Below are 22,543 nucleotides of genomic sequence, written 5' to 3'. Positions count from 1 at the left end.
TAGAAACTGAGGTTTCAGTATGAACTCACAGTATTTAATATAAAGACACAGAAACAGATATCCACACATCTGTGTGTATATGTGATATGATGTGCGTATCTTTACATCCATGTGCACAGATACCTGGCTAGATAACTAGCTAGATAAATATAAAGTGTGTCAGGAAAAAAAAATGAAGGCTCAAGACCCAAGAAAAGTTTTGAAGAAGAGCAGTGAGCAGAGCTACATCCAGCCTCGTTCTGACACCCCTTCTGAGGAAAACAGTGAGACCATGTAAAACCAGTCAGGAAAAAATACAACTAGATCCTTATCCCACATCATGTTATCAAAGTAAACTCTAGACTGATATACAGAATTAAATGTTTGAAAAACTAAATAAAGAAAACTATCACGGGGCACCTGGCTGGCTCAGTCGGTGGAGCATGTGACTCTTGATCTCGTGGTTGTAAGTTCAAGCCCCACGTTGGGTGTAGAGATTACTTAAAAATAAAATCTTAAAAAAAAAAGAAAGGAAGAAAGAAAACTATCACAAGTGTCAGCACAAGGAAGGTATTAGCTTTATTTTTTTCCCAAGTGGTTAGCTTTATGTTCCTCAGACTTGAACGTGCATCAAAATTCCCTGGAAAATCTATTAAAACAGATCATTGGGCCCCACCCTCAGAGTTTCTGGTTCTGCAGGTCTGGGCCTCAGAATTTTCATTTCTAACATGTTTCCAGGTGACACCCATGTTGCTCATCTGGGGACCACACTTTGAAAACCACTTGGTTAGCAGATGGTACTAATGCCATTTGTTTGCCTCTTCTGATTTTCAATGCCACCTTTATCACACAGTAAATCCCATCTATCCTGGATCATGTTTGGGAAATAACATATATCAAAAGGATACAGAAGGCACCCACTGGCCAAACCAGGGATAATGTAAGCGTCAAAATAATGGCAGAAATAAATTGTAACCCACTGAATGGAATAAGAATCCATGAGTTAAGACTGATAATACATGCCTACATGCCTAAAAGAAAAGTAAATGCTCTTCCTGTAGTAGTAGGCCAACTAATAAATATATGAGGAATAATAAAACTGGGGGAATAAATTTTGCAACCATCACATTAATGATTAAGGGAAAAAATCATTAATGAAAGCAAAAACTACTAAGTGAAAGTGTAATGAGGAGAGATATTTACATGGTCTCAAAGTATTGTATGTCCCTGTAAATTACTTTTTAAAGAGAAAACAGTAATTTTACAAAAGAGAACCTGGCAGACACCCCTTCAGCCAAATGATCACAGTTAACATCATTAACAGTGGAACAAGCTGAGTCATAAGCCTCCTGACATGATGCATTGAGAAGGACACAATATCTTTTCTGGAGTGTTCCTGCCAAAAATACATACCCTGAATCTAATCCTGAGGAAAAACCAGGCAGAGCCAAGTTGAGAGGATTCTACAGAAAGACTGGTCTGAACTCTTCAACAATGCCAGGGTCATGAGAGACAAAAAGAGGCTAAGGAACTAATCCCAGATTTAAAGAGACATGACAACCAAAGACAATGTATAATTTTGCCTGGGATCCCAGATTATGGGGAAATCACTGTAAGTGCATTTTTGCAACAATTAGAAAATATTAATTAGGTGATAGTAGTAAATGTTAATTTTCTTGTTTCAATTATACAGTGATTATGTAAGAAAACATCTTCTTAAAAAGCAGACATTTAAGTATGGAGGGACAAATGAGGTTGGTAATTTATAATGATTCATAAAATTATTATAGACATATGTATAGACAGAGACAACGTTAAAGCAAATGTATCAAAATATTAACAGTTGGCTGTAGAGTATAGAGGAATTCCTTGTCCCATTCTTGTAACTTGTCTCTGAATTTGAAATTATTTTTCACTTTTTTTGTTTAGTTTTATTTACTTTGAGAGAGACAGAGAAGCAAGCAGAGGAGGGGCAGAGAGAGACAGAGACAGAACCCCAAGCAGCCTCCGCACTGCCAACACAGAGCCCTATGCGGGGCTCGAACCCATGAACTGGAAGATCATGACCAGAGCTGAAGTCAAGAGTCGGATGCTAAACCGAATGAGCCACCCAGGCGCCCCTTCAATTATTTTAAAATAAGGAAGGTTTAAAAAAAAATTCTACTTCAAAGTACATTTCCCTCCTCCAAAGGAGAACAATCTGGTAGCGCCAAGATGTGCAGTGTTAACGAGGCCAGCTGCAGGACAGGAGAGCTACAAGAGAAAACGGAGCCTTACATCCTACCTGCTACCAACTTAGAAAGAAATCAAGATCAGCCAGTGGGCGGCAGCTCAGAGCCTGGAGCCTGTTTCAGAGTCTGTGACTCCCTCTCTCTCTGACCCTCCCCTGCTCACACTGTCTCTCTCTCTCCTAGAAATAAATAAAACATTAAAAAAAAAATTAAAAAAAAAAAAAAGATCAGCCAGTGGGCGGGTACACATAATACATATGCTAATAACTACTGAAGCTGGGTGATGGGGAGTATGTTTGAAAATTTCCCTAATAAAAAGGTTTTTAAAAGTCATTATTCAACCCCAGCATCCTGCTTCCACACAAGAGAGGACTAGAGCTGTCCTTAAGAGCCAAACCAGCACTTTGCGTCAAGTCCTGTCAAGTCCTCCCTGCAGCCGTAGCCAGGTCAGTGTCCTTGCAGAAAGTAGGCCAAGGCTGACCCTTATGCAACTGCAGGACTTGAGTAAAGCCCTCGGCCACTGCATCCTTCTGCCAGAGGGAGGCATAAAACACCAGCTGGGTTTCCTAGTCAACTTCCAAGTCCACCCAGAGGACAACAAGGCAGTGAATGCAGGACGGAACTGTGTCTGGTGGAGGAAAAAAACACCGGGCAGGACAAGCACTACCCGTCAAGGCCCTTTCCCAGGAAAAGCTGTTCCGGGAAGACCAGGCCACGGTAAGAGGAGTCACCTAACATACTGTGACGCACTCCCCTACGTGACCGTATGCATACCTACACACCAATCTGGACATGTTCCAGCCTAGCGGCTCCCCAAGGAATACAGGCACCAAGACCCTGGTGCTGAAAACATCTCAGGCTAATGACAGCTTCCCCACCCCACACCCTCAGGGCGTTTGTATTTGTCTAATCTTAGAAGCTTAGAACTCTCCCGCATAAGAACCTCAGGGCTGCCTTGCATTTAGGCCAGGAGGTCCTACACCAGGAAATAGGGTCTCTGTCACCATCTTGAGGACCCGAACCTCCCAATCTTTGGGAAGAAAAGTATCAGAGAAGAGGTGCATGGATGGCTCAGTCGGTTGAGCATCCAACTCTTGATTTCAGCTTGGGTCATGATCTTGTGGTTCATGGGCTCAAGCCCACATCGGGCTCTGCACTGACAACGCAGAACCTGCTTGGGATTCTCAATCTCTCTCTCTCTCTCTCTCTGCTCCACCCTCAGTCACTCTCTCTCACTCTCTCAAACTAAATAAACTTAAAAAAAAAGTGTCAGAAGGGCCAGAATTACTACTACTATTACTACCACCACTACTACTGCTGCTGCTGCTACCACGACTTATATAGCACCTACATGTGTAAGATACTACTGTTAGCTCATTGAATCTCAAAATGTTTTACAGATGAGGAAACAGACACACAGAGAAGTGACTATACAACATCACAAAGCTGATAGATTCAGGATTCAAACCCAGATGGTTGGACCCCAGAGCCTACATGTTCTTAACCACTTCTCAACAGATTCGTAATCACCAGAAACAGCCTTGCTGTAAACAGAGGGCTTTATGAAACACGCCTGGAATGTTTTGTAACTCATCTAAGCCACTGTCATTCTAGATTTGTTTTCCTAAGAAAAAACAGATCCCCACCCTCCCACAATCCACATTTTCCATCAGATGTGACTCTGATGTGCCTCAATGCTCAACCTAGCCACACACTCGAGGGGCTAAGGCTGGTGCCATCAAGGGCTACAGGAAGGGCAGTGACCGTCAGGAACAACCTAAGCTCTGGGCAAGACAGAAAACACCCTCCTGAATCATTCTGAGTTCAAAGAGAAAAATCACAACAGCAATTACAAACAAGGAGCAGAACGCAGCAACAGGTATGGGTTTATCTGTAGAAAACTGTCAGACAGTATCTACTACAGCTAAAATATATCCACTCCATGAAGTAAGGGAGCTAGCTAGCTAGCTAGCTACTCAGTAGATGCATGTACTTGCCTTCCAAAATACATGTATATAAGAATGTTCACAGAAGCTATGCTCATGATGGTCCAAAACTGGAAACAGCACAAATGTCTGCCAGCAGGAAAATCATCAAAAAAAACGTGGTATAGTCCAATAGGAAACTTCCCCCCAGTAAAAAAAAAAAAAAAAAAAAAAAACAACTAATATTACATGCAAAAGCATGGATAATTCTCACAGATACAATGAACCTGGCATAAGAAAATGTACTGTATGATTTCACTGATAAAAATTCAAGAATAGGCTAAACTAACAAATAGTGATAGAAGTCAGAATAGTGGTTATCTCAGGGTGGGAAAAGGGTTAGTGATTGACAAGGACACAGGAATCTTCTGGGGCCCTAGAAATGTTCTATATCTTGCTCTAAGTAGCAATTACACAGATGTGAACAGATGTAAACACTCACTGAACTATATATCACTTAAGGTTTGTGCACTTTTCCTAAAAAGAAAAAATGTGAATACCCAGGGGAATAAAATCAAAGCCAAGTTTAAAGCATGAATGTTTTCATCATTCAACAAGACAAAAATAAATGCACTATAAGCTTTCAACTCAAAAAGCCATAAATGACCAACTCACTAACTAAATAAAAAAAAAACAGATCTAGGGCAAAAAGTTGAAGAAAGTAAAAGCTAAAAATGAAAAAACAAAACAAAACAAAACTGGGACTCCTGGGTGGCTCAGTCAGTTGAGCATCCAACTTTGGCTCAGGTCGTGATCTCACAGTTCATGAGTTCGAGCCTCACATCAGCTCGCTGCTGTCAGCACGGAGCCTGCTTCAGACCCTCTGTCTCCCTCTCTCTGTGTCTCCCCCGTTCATTCTCTCTCTCTCTCTCAAAATAAAGTAAACATTTTTTAAAAATGGAAATATTAGGGGTGCCCAGGTGGCTCAGTTGGTTGACAATTCAACTCCTGATTTCAGTTCAGGTCATGATCTCATGGGTTCGTGGGATTGAGCCTTGTGTCGAGCTCTGCACTAACAATACAGAGCCTGCTAGAGATTCTCTCTCTCTTTCTCTCTCTCTGCCCCTCTTCTGCCTGCTCTCTCTCTTTCTCAAAATAAATAAACTTTTTAAAATATTAGAAAACATGGTAAAACTGAAAAATCCAAGTAGTCCTATGAAAAATAAATTAAAAATCAAAAGTTAAAACAAAAATGATTATGGCTAGTCAAGAAAAAATTGGGAACAAATACAAAAAAATTAAGGGAGAAAAATTGAAACATTTTAAAAATGAGAATGCTATTTAAAATCTTCATACTAATAAATTTGAAAAATCTCATGGAACAATTTTTCTCAGAAAATATGAATTAACAAAACTGATGTAAGATGAATCAGGAAAGCTGAACAAACCAATCATTATGGGGTAAGAAACTGAAAAAGTCATCAAAGAATTATTTTAGAGAAAGCAGCCAGACCCAGTTGGTTTTACGGGTGAGCTCTTTCCTACATTCATGGAACAGATAATTCCCATGTTATAGAGTCTGTTCCCAAAGTTGGAAAGAGCTTTAATTTACTTTATAAAATTAGCTAAACCTCAATTCCAAAGCTGACAAAAATAGTACAAAACTACAGACAACTGCCCCTTGTGAACATAGGTGGAAAACCCCAAAATAAAATATTAACAGGCAACTGTTAACAAAAGTTTCAAAGAATAATTAAACATGAGCAATTGGGTATATTGAAGAAATTTTAACATTGTTACTATTAGGAAATCAGAAAGAAGAAAATCATTTAACTATATCCCTATAGTTATCTAAAAGATATTTAACAAAATTTCAACAACAAAAAAATTAATGATTAGTAAATAATTAATTAAACCGAGAAAGAAAATAAAAATTAAAAAAAAAAAAAAAAAAAACAAGAAGCAAGAAGAGCTTACTAACACCCAGCTTTACATCCAGAGAAGAGTCATTAGAAGCATAGTTGTGAGAAAGGGCAAGATGTCTACTCCATCACCACTAAAACAGGAAGTTGTATGCAAAGCAACTAACAAGAAGTATAATCATCTCCTAATATGAACAAAATTATCTAGAAATCACATAAATGTCTACCAAGAAAACCGAAAATAAGCTACTGAAAGCCTGTACTAAGAATTCAGCTATTGAATGATACTTAAAAAAACAAAAAACAAAAAAACAAAACCCACACATGCAGAAACTAACAGTCATATACAAACAACACTAAGTTAGGAGACTTAAGGGGAAAAGATCCTACTGAAAATAAAATCAAACAGGTTTTTTAAATTTACAAGAGTCTGGGGGCACCTGGGTGGCTTACTCGGTTAAGCGTCTGACTTTTGCTTAGGTCATGATCTCGCGGTTCGTGGGTTCGAGCCCTGCGTCGGGCTCTGTGCTGACTGCTCAGAGCCTGGAGCCTGTTTCAGGTTCTGTGTCCCTCTCTCTCTGACCCTCCCCTGCTCACGCTGTCTCTCTCTCTCTCCTAGAAATAAATAAAACATTAAAAAAAAAAAATTTATTAGAGTCTGGGGCGCTTGGGTGGCTCAGCCGATTAATGATCACGTCATGATCTCATGGTTTGTGAGTTCGAGCCCCTGCACTGCCAGCTGAGAGCCTGCAGCCTGCTTCGGATTCTGTCTTCCTGGCCCTCTGCCCCTCCCCCACTCACACTGTCTCTCTCAAAAATAAATGTTTAAAAAAATTTTTTTTTTAATTTAGAAGAGTCTATCTAAGATAATTTCAAAATGATCTGAGTGAATTTAGAGACATTCTATGCTCCTGAGTAGGAATTACTGGTACAGAAACTCTCCACAAAGGAACCTTACATAGGATAGAATTCCAATAAAATCTAAAGGGATTTGAGGGGAAGAAGGTAGGAAGAAGAGGAGAATCTGACAATAGAATCATTTAAAGTTCAGATGGGGCACCTGGGTAGTTCATTCAGTTAAGCATCTCACTCTTGGTTTTGGCTCAGATCATGATCTCAGGGTTCATGAGTTAAAGCCCCTTGTCAGGCTACAATTTTTCTTGTCAAACTCTCCCCTTGTCAAGCCCCTTGACAGTGCAGAGCCTACTTGGGGGATTCCCTCTCTCTCCCCTTCTCTCCCTCTGTCCCTCCCTCGTTCTCTCTCTCTTTCAAAATAAACTTAAGAATGAATGAATGAATAAATAAATAAATAAATAAAGTTCGGGTGGTGGTGTCATATATGCAAAGAGAAGAGGGAGGAAGAGTTTGAAAAGGAAAGAAACTCAAACAGATATTAAAACATGATATTACAACAGATAAGACAGAGTGATTTTAAGAAGCTAATAAAACAACAGATGAAATGGAAAATGCCCCAACAGGCCCCAAGTGTGTGTGTGTGGGTGTGTGTGTGGGTGTGTATTTATATATATATATATATATACACACACATATATATATACACACACATTTTTTATTCTAATATATGCTGAATATATGCTGAAGATAAAAAACTCAAATCATTGGGGGTAATAATCACAGAGTATTCAATAAGCAGTGCTAAACAATCAGTTAACTATGTTGGAAAAATTAAATTAAATCCCAGGGCACCTGGGTGGTTCAGTTAGTTGAGCATTCAACTCCTCCTGGTTTCGGCTCATTTCATGATCTCAGGAGTTCAAGCCCCAAGTCAGGCTCTGTGCTAGCAGCGTGGAGCCTGCTTGAGATTCTCCCTCTCCCTCTCTCCCTCTCTCTCTCCCCCTCTCTCTCTCTCTCCACCCCCACTCTGTTTCTCTCAAAAATAAACACTTCAGAAAAATACAGGGCGCCTGGGTGGCTCAGGCGGTTGAGCATCTGGCTTCGGCTCAGGGCATGATCTCACGGTTCCTGGGTTCGAGCCCTGCATCGGGCTCTGTGCTGCCAGCCAGCTCAGAGCCTGAAGCCTGTCTTTGGATTCTGTGTCTCCCTCTCTCTCCGACCCTCCCCTGATCATGCTCGCTCGCTCTCTCTCTCTCTCTCTCTAAAATAAATAAAAACATCTTTTAAAAAATAAAACAAAATAGAGGCGCCTGGGTGGCTTAGTCGGTTAAGCGTCCGACTTTCGCTTATGTCATGATCTCGCGGTTCGTGGGTTCAAGCCCCGCGTCGGGCTCTGTGCTGACTGCCAGCTCGGAGCCTGGAGCCTGTTTCAGAGTCTGTATCTCCCTCTCTCTCTGAGCCTCCCCTGCTCACGCTGTCTCTCTCTCTCTCTCTCTTTTAGAAATAAATAAAAATATTAAAAAAATAAATAAAACAAAATAAAATTAGATCCCTATTCACACTTTACACAAAAATAAAATTATTTAAAGAATTAAATGTGAAAAAAAAATCACAATGAACAAGTAAAAACTAAAGGTGACTATTTACGTGATCTCAGAATGGAGGAAAGGCTTTCATAAAGGAAAAGTCTACAAATACAAAGGGTGAAAGATTCAGCTACAAGTTTAAAACATCTCTTTGGAAAATAGGAAAATAAACTACAAAATTAAGACACAAATGAAAAACTAGAAAAATATTTCCAAATTATAAGACAAAGAATAACAGCCTTAACACAAAGAACTCTTTCAAAACTAAAAGAGAAAAATGCATCCTTTGATATAAAAATGAACAAAGGACGTTAATAAGGCAATAAACACACTCTAAAAATACTCATCTTCTTCAATAAATCACAGCATCATAAAGGTAGAGTGAAATTAGGGGAACTTGAGAGACGTAACAACCAAATTCAGACCTCGTCTGAATTCAGGTTCAAACAAACCAACTTGAAAATGACACTTACTGGGGCGCCTGGGTGGCTCAGTTGGGTAGGTGCCTGATTTCAGCTCAGGTCATAATCTTGCGGTCTGTGGGTTCGAGCCCCACGTCAGGCTCTGTGCTGACAGCTCAGAGCCTACAGCCTGCTTCGTATTCTGTGTCTCCCTCTCTCTCTGCCCCTCTCCCGGTAGCACTCTCTCTCTCTCTCAAAAATAAAATAAAAACATTTAAAAAAAGAAGAAGAAAATGACAGAGATAAACAGTTGAAACTGAACTGGAACTGAGTATCAGGTGATCATAAGGAATTCATGCCAACATTGTGAGGTGTGATAATAGTATGGTGATCATAGACAAAGATACCCTTTCTGTTTCCTCCCTGAGCTCAGCCCTAACTCGCAGAGACATGGCTAAATGCACCAGGAACGTCAGAATCATCAGTAAATGCAGGACCCGTGATAGTGCCTCCTGCAGGAAAACGGTGAAGAAGACTGAAATACGCCGGCACGCCGAGTCCAGTGGCTCCTTCTGTGGCAAAATCAAAATGAGAAGATGAGCCGCAGGGATGTGGCATTGTGCGTCCTGCATGAAAATGGTGGCCAGTGACCTGCCAAGCGTGCGTCCATCTGCCGTACACCGTCACAGCAGAGTTGGCCCCCAGAAGCCTGAGGACTTGCGAGCAGCGCAAGCCCCAGCCCTGGAACACTACTAGTCCATGTGCTCATCTGCGACAAACGGGTAATTTCTCTAGCACAGTGAAGTGAAACACTGGGACAACATCCTTTACGAGAGGCATGCTGAAGAATCGAAAATATAACACCGGGACATCTGTAATTTACTTGGAAATACTACAACCAAAAAAGAGAAATAGACGAAGCAAATCTGGCATAATGTTAATTATCAAACAGGCAAAAAATACCTACGTATACATATACTTATATATGTGTATACAGATAGATAGATAAGCCAATAAATGTCAAGATGCAGTAGAAACTAACAGTCTTGGTCACAGCTGATGGGAGGGTAAATTGGTAGAACTTTTCTGGAGAGTAATCTTGTAACATGTGTCAAATGTCACAAATATGTGAAAAATGTTTAGACCTTGCAAATCCATCTTCAATAATTTTTTTTTAAGAGATAGAGTGAGAGAGAGCCAGGGAGAAGGGCAGAGGGAGACAAAGAGAGAATCTTAAGCACACTCCACCCTCAGCGCAGAGAGTCCAATGTGGGGCTTGATCCCCCAACCCTGGGATCACGACCTGAGCTGAAATCAAGAGTCAGACACTCAACGAAATGAGCCACCCAGGCACCCTCATCTTCAGTAATTTATCACAAGTAAACTATCAGCAATGGACACCAAGACTTATATATAAATATACGTTTACCACAGCATAATTTATGACTGTGCAACACTGAAAACCACCCCAGTGTCTAAACTTAAATTTCCACGCAACTACCTGAGAGACTACTAGTAGGCAGTCATCAAAAAGAACATTTTGGAAGAATAATTAAAGCCATACCAATATATTTTATGGTGTAGCAGCTATGGAAAACAGTATAGTGGTGCCTTAAAAAATTAAACATAGAATTACCATATGACCCCACAATTCTGCTTCTTGGCCACAGACCCAAAAGAATGGAAAGCAGGAACCGAAACAGGTATTTGTACCCTCGCATTCATAACAGCACTGTTCACAACAGGACAAACGTGGGAGCAGCCCGAGTATCCCTGGATGGGTGAGTGGATAAACTAAATGTGGATGCACATAGGACAGAATATTATCTGGCCCTAACAAGAAGGGAGATTCTGAAACATGCTACAAACTTACAGGTGCCTTGAGGATCTTATGCTGGTACAATAAGCCAGATAGAAAAGGACAAATACTGTAATGAGGTAGCTAGTCAGATGCACAGAGAAAGTAGAATGGGGGGCAGAGTGGAGGGAAGAGAAGAATTGAACTGTGTAGTGGGTACAGAGTTGGAGCTTAAAGTTTTGAAGACAGGGCACCTGGATGGTGCAGTCAGTTAAGGGTCTGACTTTGGCTCCGGTCATGATCTCAGTTTGTTAAGTTCAAGCCCCTTGGCAGGCTCTCCACTCTCAGCACAGAGCCTGCTTCAGATCCTCTATCTCCCTCTCTCTCTCTCTGCCCCTCCCCTCCCATGCACACATATGTGTTGTCTATGTCAAAAATAAACATTTATGAATAAATAAATAAACTGAAGATGGATGACAGTGATGGCTGCACAACAAGGTGCATGTACTTAATTGCCACTACGCTGTCCACTTACAAGTGGTTAAGATGATAAATTTTACGTTACGTGCATTTTATCACAATTAGAAATAAATAAGTAAGTAAAGATATATTAAGGGCGCCTGGCTGGCTCAGTCAGAAGAGCGTGCGACTCTTGAACCTGTGGTCATGGGTTTGAGCCCCACACTGGGTATAGAGATTACAAAAAAATAATAATAATAAGCAACTTTAGAACAAAACAAAGAGTGGTGCTTGGGTGGCTCAGCTGGTTGGGCATCCGACTTTGGCTCAGGTCATGATTTCATGGTTCTTGAGTTTGAGCCCTAGACTGGGGATTCACTCTCTCCCTCTCTCTGTGCCCCTCCTCTGGTGGCACACACATGCGCTCTTTCTCTTTCAAAACAAACATTAAAAAAATGTTTTAATAAAAAAAGATATACTAATACATTTTAAAGATAAAAGGGCATGTTATAAAATAATATGTTTACGTATGGTCTCAATTTTGTTTCAGGGATGTCTTAAATATTTACATGTGCACACAGGAAAAAAGGCCCAGAAAAAAATACATATCAAAATGTTAGCAATTATCACTAAGCGCTGTGGTTTATAGGAGAATTTTATTTTCTTTGTATGTCTGTGTGCTTGTGTGTAATTTCCAGTTTTGCTATAATAACTTGTATAATCAAAAGCAAAAGTATGGTGACACAACAAATAAAGAAGAAAGGACACTCATACTAGCTCCTGACCCTAACGTGACAATGTCCACAAGTGTATCTCCAAAGGACATAATAAATATAACCCTCCTTGAGAATCAAATTATAAAAGGCAGGCTAGAGTTTGGGAAAATAAAAACCAGCTCAGAAGATAAACCATCTGGAAGTTCCCTGCACAACGAGAATAGAAGCGTATTCCTAGTTTTAAATAATTCCTGAAACTGCAGTGGGTGCCCCACATCTCTGTGTCCCCAGCGGAGAGGGAGAAACCAGGGGAGCCTCAAATACCACTCGAATGGCCTGTCAGAAAGAAAAGCCTCTTCAATCCATGCAGCTTTCACCTGGGACTCAATACTCCCCTCCCCCACATCCCTCTTAAGCTAAATCCACTTTCAGAAAATATTTTCTAGACAGCAGACATCAAGAGAAAAAGGAGCCTTTCTTTCCGTGGCGTTCCCTCGCCACATATGGTACTGCTCTCAATAGAGGCTTTATGAGGGAGGGTCCAGATATCACAGCCACGGGTTATGCCACTGACCACAAGCAGCAATAAATAGACATTAGGGTTTAGATTTCCATGCAGCATAGGCACCCTGAATAATTAAGACAGAGCTTCCAGTGCATTCCAATATCCAGTAAACGTTTACTGAGTGCCTACTAAGTACAAGGCACTACCTGTAATGCCATTTCCCCCTCCACACAAACACACAAACATATGCAGCTTCTCTGTTTCATTCAAGGACTCAGACCAGCAAAGTAAGGATATGGGCTGGAGGCATTTGACGGTTTGATTCAACATGTCACGTGTCTCCTGGATTGAGAAAAGAGGGTCAGAGGCAGAGGGAAAGCATTCATCCTTGAGAAAGGATCAAGGGGACACATCACTGCATCCCAGCACTAGAGCCCGAGGACAAAGGAGGCTGAATCCCATAGTGGAGGCAGAGAGGAGCTCTCACTTTCCTAAAACTCCAAGGGCTGCATCCACAGGGGACAGCGTCCCCGCAGCCCCTGGTCCTGGAGGAAACTGCATCTCCAGGTCTCTCCATGGTGTGTGAGAGAAATCCAAGCCTTCTGAATTCTTCCCCCAAAACCCACAAATGAATCATGTCGGCCACCCCTTCATCATACGTACTTTTGCCCCCATTGTTCTTCAGGACATTGGAGAGGTTGACAGAGGCGGTGCCTAGCAGTTCATTTCTCAAAGTATGGCAGCTCCAAACCTTCAAATCTAAATGACTCTGGGCCGTGACATTCCTGGAAAACAAATACTTGATTCATCACATCCAAATACACTGGCCACTCCTACAGCTTAGAAGAAAACAGATAAACTATACTGCTGACATCTTGGAGGGAGGGGGGAACCTCAAACAGGAAGACACTCACGTACATCCTTTCCCCCACAAAGCTGACCCTGTAACCATCTAGCTAATAATGAACGCTCTGTGAGCTCAATGATGTAGAAACACCTGAAGAGAGGCACCTTGGGTACCAAAGGCAGAAGAGTTTGAGGCATCACAGGAAACCTGGGTCTCCCACAACCCCCTTGGAGAGCCTTCTCTCTTTCTCCCATATTACTGTAAAGAGAAGGGACTTTCTCTTACAAAATGATGATCTCATTCCAGAGAAGCTCCGAGCTCCCAATTCGCTTCCCAGTCTTCTTGGTCTCACTGGGGAGTCCATCCACTGCCACCTCCACAAATGAGTTAATTCGAGGTTGACGATTATGCACCTTGGGCTTTGCTGACACCACTGGACGGGGGCGGGGGGGGGGGGGGGGGAAAAAAAGTCAAAGATGAGTCACAGGGCTCCCTGCTGCCCCCCTGTGGCAGACGTTCTTGCTCTTTTCTGTTGTTTCGTTTAAAAAATAAATTCTAGTTTTTTTCTGATCCTAAAAAAGTTACTTTTTAAAAAATGTGAGGATATTTTAAAAATATGAAGCTTAAGAAAAGAAGCACTTCTAACCTGAAAACTCTGGGATAATTATCATTAAGATGTTGGCAAATCCAGACTTTCCAGACTTTCATCTCTTATGCCCCCAAGTCTTTAAGAATTCTCCCTCCAACATCAATTTTAAATGGCTGCAATACGAGCCCATTGTACAGACATGCCATAATTTAGTTAACGATTCTTTCACTACTGCGTAGACTGCTTTCAATTTTTCATTTTGGGACAATCATCATGAATGTACAGATTTGCATATATTTCCTCCAAATGATATGAATATTTCTTGAAGTTCCCAAAACGGTTTAATTCCTTTGCAAAAAGAATAAACCCATGTAGATGAATATATTCATTTCACCACCACAGCACTGAGTATTACGGGTTGTTTTTTTTTACTTTTTGCAAATCATATAGATTCAAAAAAATCATACGAATTAGGTAAAATGTAATGAGCACTTAGTACAGACACAATGGTGTGCACACATCATCTAACTCAATCCTTTAAACAAACCAATGGGACAGGGAATATATCACCACCCCCATTTCACCCAAGAGGAAGCAGGCTTGGGGAAGTTAGGTCACTGCCCCAGACAACACAGCCAGGGAGCTTCAAACCAAGATGTGCACCCAGGCAACCTGACACCCCACCATGCTGAATATCATTACCAGATTCTGCTTATCTGTTCTATTGCTGTTCTTCTATTACTAGTGAGGTTCAATATTTTTTCCATGTGCTGTGCTTGTGAGCCATCTGCATTTCCTGTTCTATTTGCATCCTTGATGTAGCAGCATTTCTGATGTTTATTTGGGAGCAGCAAGCCAAGCTAAACAAGTATCCACCCAGGGCTAGACAACTGTCTCTTATAAGCATTTATTAGCCACAGTGGAAACTCCAGGTCACTAGGATGGAACACATCTAAGATGTCTTCTATCCCGTGCCCCAAATCAGAACATAGGACTGGCATTTCTTACCCGATAGATGGAGCACCCCTCTATCAAGATCCCTTAAAGGGTCCTGTAAGGGTCTACAACCTGACAAAGGACAAACCTACCTCTGGATTCTTTTAACAATGCCCATCTTCTCCCAGCCCAAAAGAACAGGAGACCAAGTCAAATAACAACAGCAAAAGCTGTGGCTAAGATTCAGAAGCAAGGGATGGTATTAGGAAAAACAGGTTGCGGTGGTGGGAAATGTGGTCCAGAGTAGAAAACCGAAATACTTCTCACAGACCAAGGTTAACTGAGGCCACCTAGTGGTGTGAGTGTAGCTCTGCACAGAGACCTTTAAAAAAGCCGGGGGGGGGGGGCGGCAACTAGTTATAATTATAGCCTTATCATTTTAAGCTGGACAGGTTCTTTGAAATCAACAACTTTGAAATCAACAAGTGCAAACCTTTCATTTAAGAGTTGGCCCAATTAAGGTCCAGAGAGGGTAAGAAAAATAACCTATCCAAAATCATGGAGTCAGAGGCACACTTAAGCTGGAAACCAAGTCTCCTAGCTCCCAGGCCAATTCTCTGAACTCTGTCATGGTGTTTCCTTTTTTGTCCTTCTAGTTTTTTACCTAGCTATTTTTGTTTGTTTGGAGTTTTGTTTTTGGTCTTCAAAAATACAAAGAATTCCTATAAACCCTTCACCTAAGGGTCACCAAATATTAACCAAAAATTAACTTTTTAACTATGTTTGCTTTATTATTCTCCTTCTCTTTCCTAACTCCCTCTCATACACATTCACATTTGTTTTTGAAACTCTGAGTGAGTTTCAGATCTGGTGCCCCTTTTCTTCTAATCACTTCAGTGCATATTTCCAAGAACAAAGACATTTTCTGACAATACCACAGAATAATAATCAACATGGGAAAATTTAACATCCTTTAAAACTATGACCTAATGGGGGCTCCTGGGTGGCTTAGTCGGTTAAGGGTCTGGCTTTCACTTAGGTCATGATCTCGTGGTTCGTGGGTTCGGGCCGCGCAGGCCCCGCGTCGGGCTCTGTGCTGACTGCCAGCTCAGAGCCTGGAGCCTGTTTCAGTCTGTGACTCCCTCTCTCTCTGACCCTCCCCTGCTCACGCTGTCTCTCTCTCTCTCCTAGAAATATATAAAACATTAAAAAAAATTTTTTTTTACCTAATGTACATATCTTACTTAAATTTTGTTAAATGTCCCATCAATGTCCATTTTGGCAAAAGAGTAAAGAAACGTTTTTTCCCCCTGGTCCGTCCAGAACCCAATCTAGGAACCATCTTGCCACATCTGCTTTTTGACACACATTTGTGTGTGTCTGTGTCAGTACTATTCAAGAAAACATCGGTGATAAGGGGCACCTAGGTGGCTCAGTCAGCTGAGCATCCAACTTTGGCTCAGGTCATGATCTCATGGTTTATGAGTTGAAGCCCCACATCGGCCTCTCTTCTGTCAGCACAGAGCCTGATTCAGATCCTCTGTTTCCCTCTCTCTCTGCCCTCCTCCATGTGTTCTCTCTCTCTCTCAAAAACAAGCATTAAAAAAAACCTTCTGTGATAAGCAAAAAGTTCTCTGCCAGCACAGTCCAATACACTGCCATGAGATACGTGTGGCTATAAAGCACCTGGAATGTGGCTGGTATGAGAGGATTTGCATTTTAAATTTAACTTTAATCTGAACGTAAAAAGGTCTATGTGGCTGTAGTGGCTATTGGACAGCACAGGATACAGACATATGATGCCTACGTCTATATATGTGCATGAGTATGACATATCCACAAACTTCTTTGGTAAACCACTTGAAAGTAAGTTGTTGACATCAGGACAGATTGAGCCTAAATACTTCCAGAATGCAACGCCTAAGACAAAGGATGTTCTATACGTTGTACACCTGAAACTAATAGAACATGGTATGCTAATTATACTTCAATAAAAAAAGAAAATGGGGGGGGTCTGGCTGGCTCAGTTGGTAGACCATGCGACTCCTGATCTCAAGGTCATGAGTCGAGCCCCATGCTGGGCACAGGAAAGAGAAAAAGTCATTCTCCCACCTAACCACGCCACCATTATTATACCTTAACAAATTTAGTCACTGTTTCCATCATTTGAAACTCATTACATATCCAAATTTCCTCAAGTGTTCCAAACACACTGTTATAGCTGGTTTCCCCCAGCCCAGGACCCATTCAAGATGAGCAAACTGCATTTAGTGGCTGGCTCCTTAATCTTTTAAAATCTAGAATGCTCTCCGTTCTTTTTCCATGACAATGCTTTTTAAAGACGTCTACCAGCTCTCTCATAGAATGCACCAAATTCTGTATTTTTTAAATTGTTTTCCTCGTGGTGAGATTCACATTGAACATTTTTGTCAAGAACTCTACATAGGTTACATTGCAAACTCCTCACTATGCACACTAGGCTATTCTCCTATTGTGGACGCTAAGCTGGATCCTGTGGTTAATGTGGGGTCTGTCAGGTCACTCCACTGTAAACATACATTTTCCCTTTGGTAACATATAATTAATCAGTGCGGTGATATTCTGAATGTTTCTCTTTTTTAAAATATGTTTATTTTTCTTTTTGAGAGAGAGAGAAAACAAATGGGGGAAGGGCAGAGAGGGGGACAGAGGACCTGAAGCAGGCTCCATGCTGACAGCAGTGAACCCAAAGTGGGGGTCGAACTCACCAACCACGAGACCACGACCTGAGCCAAAGTTGGGCACTCAACTGAGGCACCCAGGTGTCCCTGAATGTTTCTTGTTCTTAAAACACAAGCCAAGATAAAGTCCTCAACATAAGAGCAGGTTTATCTGGAAAGTTACTTTACTGTTTGATGAAATATAAATGCCAATTTCACATCTTCCCATAGGATATAGCCTTTTTAAAAAAAAAATTTTTTTAATGTTTATTTATTTTTGAGACAGAGAGAGACAGAGCACGAGCTGGGGAGGGGCAGAGAGAGAGGGAGACACAGAATCCAAAACAGGCTCCAGACTCTGAGCTGTCAGCACAGAGCCCAATGCAAGGCTTGAACCCACGGACTGCAAGATCATGATCTGAGCCGAAGTCAGCCGCTTAACTGACTGAGCCCTCTAGGCACCCCGGATTTAGCCTTTAAAGTTAACAAATAAAGGGGGAAAATCACATATGGCCAAAATCACACCCTTGAAAAGCTCTCAGGAAGGCACAAAATAGAACCTGATAGATGGTCTTTCAATAGGTTTCCAATGGCCAGTTTAAGCTTTGTTGTGCTGTTTTTTTAGTTTCTCAGAGTTTCTTAAGTTAAATAGCAGACAAAATAGGTCGCTTATGTTTAAGGGCCTTGATGTACCTTTAAAATGTATCTTAAAACTCTAGGATGCATTACAGAGAGGCACGGCATAGGGAGGGAGGGAACGGCATAGTCCCATCTCCCAAATTAGACCAGAGGCTCTATCAATGAGACACATGGAGGAGGAACCACCCACATCATTTATTTTGTCATTTCTCTCTTTCTCTTTTTCCCTCACCATTTGCCTAGGTGGTATTATAGAATCCCTAGAGAGTAAAGGCATATATAATGAGATGCACCTGTATTATCAAGTTAGCTCTTTCCACACGAGTGAAAAAGTTCACGTTGAGGAAAGGCAAACAGAGAAATCTTTATAAGTCACTATGTGTTCCCGAATAATATGGCCCCAACACAAAGACTTCATTATGTCACCAAGCTCCATGGGCAGACTTCTGTTTTAATCGAGGCTTGCTAATTATTAGACAACGCAGTAAAAGCTAAAGTCGCAAGTTCAAACCCTATCACTCTAACGCTTCTCCCTCCTCCAGAGAGCTAGAGCAGCCATTGAGACGTCAAGAAACATGATGAAAACGTATCAAGACTTTTTTTTTTAAATCAGTAAGTAAATAAGAAACAGGCAGAGAATATGAACACACAATCCACAGGAAAGGAAATACAACTTTCCCTTAAACATATGGTAAGATGCTAAACATCATTTATAACTAAAGAAATGTGAAACTATGCTGACAAAACAGTGATTTTTAGCAATCAGACTGGCAAAGACAAAAAAGGTCTGACAACACATTGTGTTGGTAAAGATGCAGGGAGAGAGCCACTCTTGTCCACTGCTAGAATATTCCTTCCAAGGAAGGCAACCTGGCTCTCAAAACCACAAAACTACATCCCCTTCGATGTGTCTTAATGTGTAATATTACAAGAAACTGGGAATATTAGTTTCCTCCAGTCAGGGGTCCTGAGGAGCTGAGGAAACAGTTTTGAAGTATGCAAATAGACAGATTAAATAAATGAGTGACATTTACATTGCAAAAATAATCATTTAAAAAAATGATAAGACAAATTTGCCTCCAAATGACTGTGCCTCTGAGAGGCCTGAGCTCTGATACTGAGTGCTGTTTCCTGTCCCCAGGTATCTCTCAGTCCCGCGATCCTTCTGTAGAGCCAAGGCCACCAAAGCTACATTCTGTCATCCGAGCAATATTCATTGGCAACCCAGTATGTGTCCGGCACTGTTCTAGTCACTGTGCTATCAGAAGTAACCAAAGTAGACAAGAATCCCTCTTGGTGGTATTTATATTTGATTCAAAGAGACAGTTAATAAAGGAAATAAAAATATGTACTGTGTTAAATGGTGACACGGCTGAGACGAGAAATATATAGTGAAGGGGACAGACATGAGGTAGGGGAGGGGGAGGCTGTATCTGGGACAATCAGGAAGGCGCTGCTGAAGAGGGTGACTTTTGAGTAAAAACCTACAGGAGCACTTGGGTGGCTCAGCTGGTTCAGCGTCTGACTCTTGGTTTTTGGCTCAGGTCTGGATCTCACTGGTGAGTTCGAGCCTCATGTTAGGCTCTGCGTTAACAGTCTGGAGCCTGCTTGGGATTCTCTGTCTCTCTCTCTGCCCGTCTCCCACTTGCACTGTCTCTTGTCTCTCTCAAAAATAAACAAACTCTAAAAAAAAAAAAAAAGAAAGTTGGCCCATTAAAAAAAAAAAAACCTACAGAAAGTGAGGAAGCAAACCAGGTAGATATCTGGCCCCAAAGCACTTTCCTCAGAGGGAGCACCAAGTGCAACCGAACTGAGGTGGGGGTGTGGCTGGCACCGTGGAAAAGTAACAGGAGATGAGGAATGGGAGTGGGGGTGGGGTCAGATCAGGTGGAGCCTCCAGCTTTCACCGGGGGAGATGCAGAGCCCTTGGCGTGTTTGAGACCTCAAATGACAAACCCTCCACATGGCACCACTCACCTTTCAAAGTAAGTTGAGACTTCTCAAAAGGCAGGGCCACCCCTGCCCGGCTGGAACTGGCAGATGCCATGTCATCACCAGAAAACTGCAAGACAAGCAGAGCAGCCGGGTTACAGGGCACCTGCCACGAGACTGAGCAACTCGATCCAACGTTAATGTTTGAGTGTAAAGATATGAAGCAAGAAAATATAAATATCCAAGCAACTCGGTGCTACTTCTGTCACGGTGGAGTCTGTCTTGTGATGACTACTGGGCCTAGACAGGTCCTGCCTAGCCCAGGAAGGACGGAGGACTATTACAGCAACATGTACAGAGAGAGCCTAAGTAACATCTTCAAAAAAACAGTACAGTTCAACAATTAAAAGGGGGGAGGGGGAGAGGCTAGGTGGCTCAGTCAGTTGAGCGTCCAACCAGCTCTTAACATCTGCTCATGGGGCGCCTGGGTGGCTTAGTCGGTTAAGCGTCCGACTTTCGCTTAGGTCATGATCTCATAGTTCGTGGGTTCAAGCCCCACGTCGGGCTCTGTGCTGACTGCCGGCTCAGAGTCTGAAGCCTATTTCAGAGTCTGTGTCTCCCTCTCTCTCTGACCCTCCCCTGCTCACGCTGTCTCTCTCTCTCCTAGAAATAAAGAAGAAAAAAAAAAGAAAAAAAAAAACCCATCAGCTCAGACCATGATCCCAGGGTGGTGGGATTGAGCCCTATGTTGGGCTCATGTGTTGAGTGTAGAGCCTGCTTGAGATTCTCTCTCTCTTTCTCTCTCCCTCTGTCCCTCTCCCCTGCTCATGCTCTCTCTCTCTCTATGGGGAAAAAAAAATAGGGGCACCTGGTGGCTCAGTTGGTTAAGCATCCAACTCTTGATTTCAAGTTTCATGAGATTGAGCCCCGCATCAGGCTCAGTGCTGGGCATGGAGCCCGCTTGGGATTCTCTCTCACTTGCCCTCTGCCCCTCCCCCACTCACTCATGAGTGCCCATGAATGCTCTCTCTCTCAAAATAATTTTTTTTAAAAATCCAATTTTTTTAAAGAATCCATTTTTAATTTTTTAATGCTTATTCATTTTTTGAGAGAGAGCCACAAGCTAGGGAGGGGCAGAGACAGGGGACAGAGGATCCGAAGTGGGCTCTGTGCTGACAGCAGAGGACCCCGCGGCGTGGGCTCAAACTCAGGAACCACAAGATCATGACCTGAGTCAAAGTCAGACGCTCAACCAACTAAGCCACCGAAATACCCCCAAGTAATCCAATTTTTTAAATCAACGAAAGATCTGAATAGACACTTCTTCAAAAAAGATATACAGGGGCGGGTGGCTCCGTCGGGTGAGTATCCAACTTTGGCTCAGGTCATGATGTCACGGTTTCTGAGTTCAAGCCCCACATGAGGCTCTCTGTTGTCAGTGAGCCCACTTTGGATCCTTGGTCTCCCTCTTTCTCTGTCCCTCCCCCGCTTGCACACATGCATGCATGCTCTCTCTCTCACACACACAAAAATACACATTAAAAGTGTTAAAAAAAAAAAAAAGATATACAAATGATCAGAAAGCACATGTACAGATTCTTGACATCATTAGCTATTAGGTATCCCTGTCACTCCATCTTGACTAGAAGTAGAAGTCTATCTTGCATTTTGTTTTTTGTTTTTTTTCAATTTTTTTTAACATTTTATTTATTTCTGAGAGAGAGACTCCATGAGAAGGGGAAGGTCAGAGAGAGGGAGACACAGAAACTGAAACAGACTCCAGGCTCTGAGCTAACTGTCAGCACAGAGCCCAATTCAGAGCTCAGACCCATGAACCGTGAGATCATGACCCGAGCCAAAGTCGGCCACCCAACCGAATGAGCCACCCAGGCGCCCCATCTTGCATTTTGAATGGATCTTCTACTTACATACAATTTTGTAACATTGTCCTTTGTCATTTGAAAAATATTGGTTCACTGAGCTATGTAGATACTCCAAATGTTGACACTTTTCATTATACACTATCCAAAAACAGCACGTTTGTGAATGTCACCACTGATCTCATCAGACAGACCTTTAAGTATTGGGAAACTGTCAAACTCTTAGTGGTAGATCTAAGTGTTCCAAATTTCTATGTTTCACTTCAAAATTCCTATTTTATCTTTGGCAACAAATACTGTTGGCTGTTTTCCTTCAAGTGACAGGCTCACTTCATTCATCTTCAAGAAAATGTCTGCCAAATACCCAAATCTAGTAACTGTAGTTAAGTAAAAATAGTATTTCACGAAAAAAGCAATTAACTCAGCTCTCAGTTCAAACACTCACAAAAGTGCTTCTTCTCAGGACAACCATTCTAGTTTGGTATGCAGAAGTGCCTTGGGCATAGCTCCCATTTCATCAAACAGAATATTTAAAAAAGAGGGGCGCCTGGGTGGCTCAGTCGGTTGGACGTCCGACTTTGACTCAGGTCATGATCACACAGTTTGTGGGCTCGAGCCCCGCATCAGGCTCTGTGCTGACAGGT

The 22,543-nt window shown here is 41.9% G+C and overlaps 1 protein-coding gene across 3 annotated transcripts in view; it reads right to left on the bottom strand.

The window, feature by feature from the left end:
- The window catches only part of WWP2 (WW domain containing E3 ubiquitin protein ligase 2), a 156,115-nt gene that overhangs the window by 105,950 nt on the left and 27,622 nt on the right, over positions 1-22,543 (bottom strand). For all 3 annotated transcript variants that reach the window (XM_039222183.1, XM_039222199.1, XM_039222189.1), the window contains exons 2-4: positions 20,065-20,149; positions 13,510-13,657; positions 13,041-13,162 (exon numbers count right to left, since the gene is read on the bottom strand). In XM_039222183.1, coding sequence (XP_039078114.1) covers positions 13,041-13,162; positions 13,510-13,657; positions 20,065-20,134 — 340 coding nt within the window. In that variant the 5' untranslated portion in view covers positions 20,135-20,149. The remainder of the gene's footprint in view (positions 1-13,040; positions 13,163-13,509; positions 13,658-20,064; positions 20,150-22,543) is intronic.

This window comes from Hyaena hyaena, unplaced genomic scaffold (assembly GCF_003009895.1).
Source record: "Hyaena hyaena isolate Hyena2069 unplaced genomic scaffold, ASM300989v1 scaffold_18, whole genome shotgun sequence".
NCBI lineage: Eukaryota > Metazoa > Chordata > Mammalia > Carnivora > Hyaenidae > Hyaena > Hyaena hyaena.
This window is presented reverse-complemented; position numbering and strand designations above follow the sequence as displayed.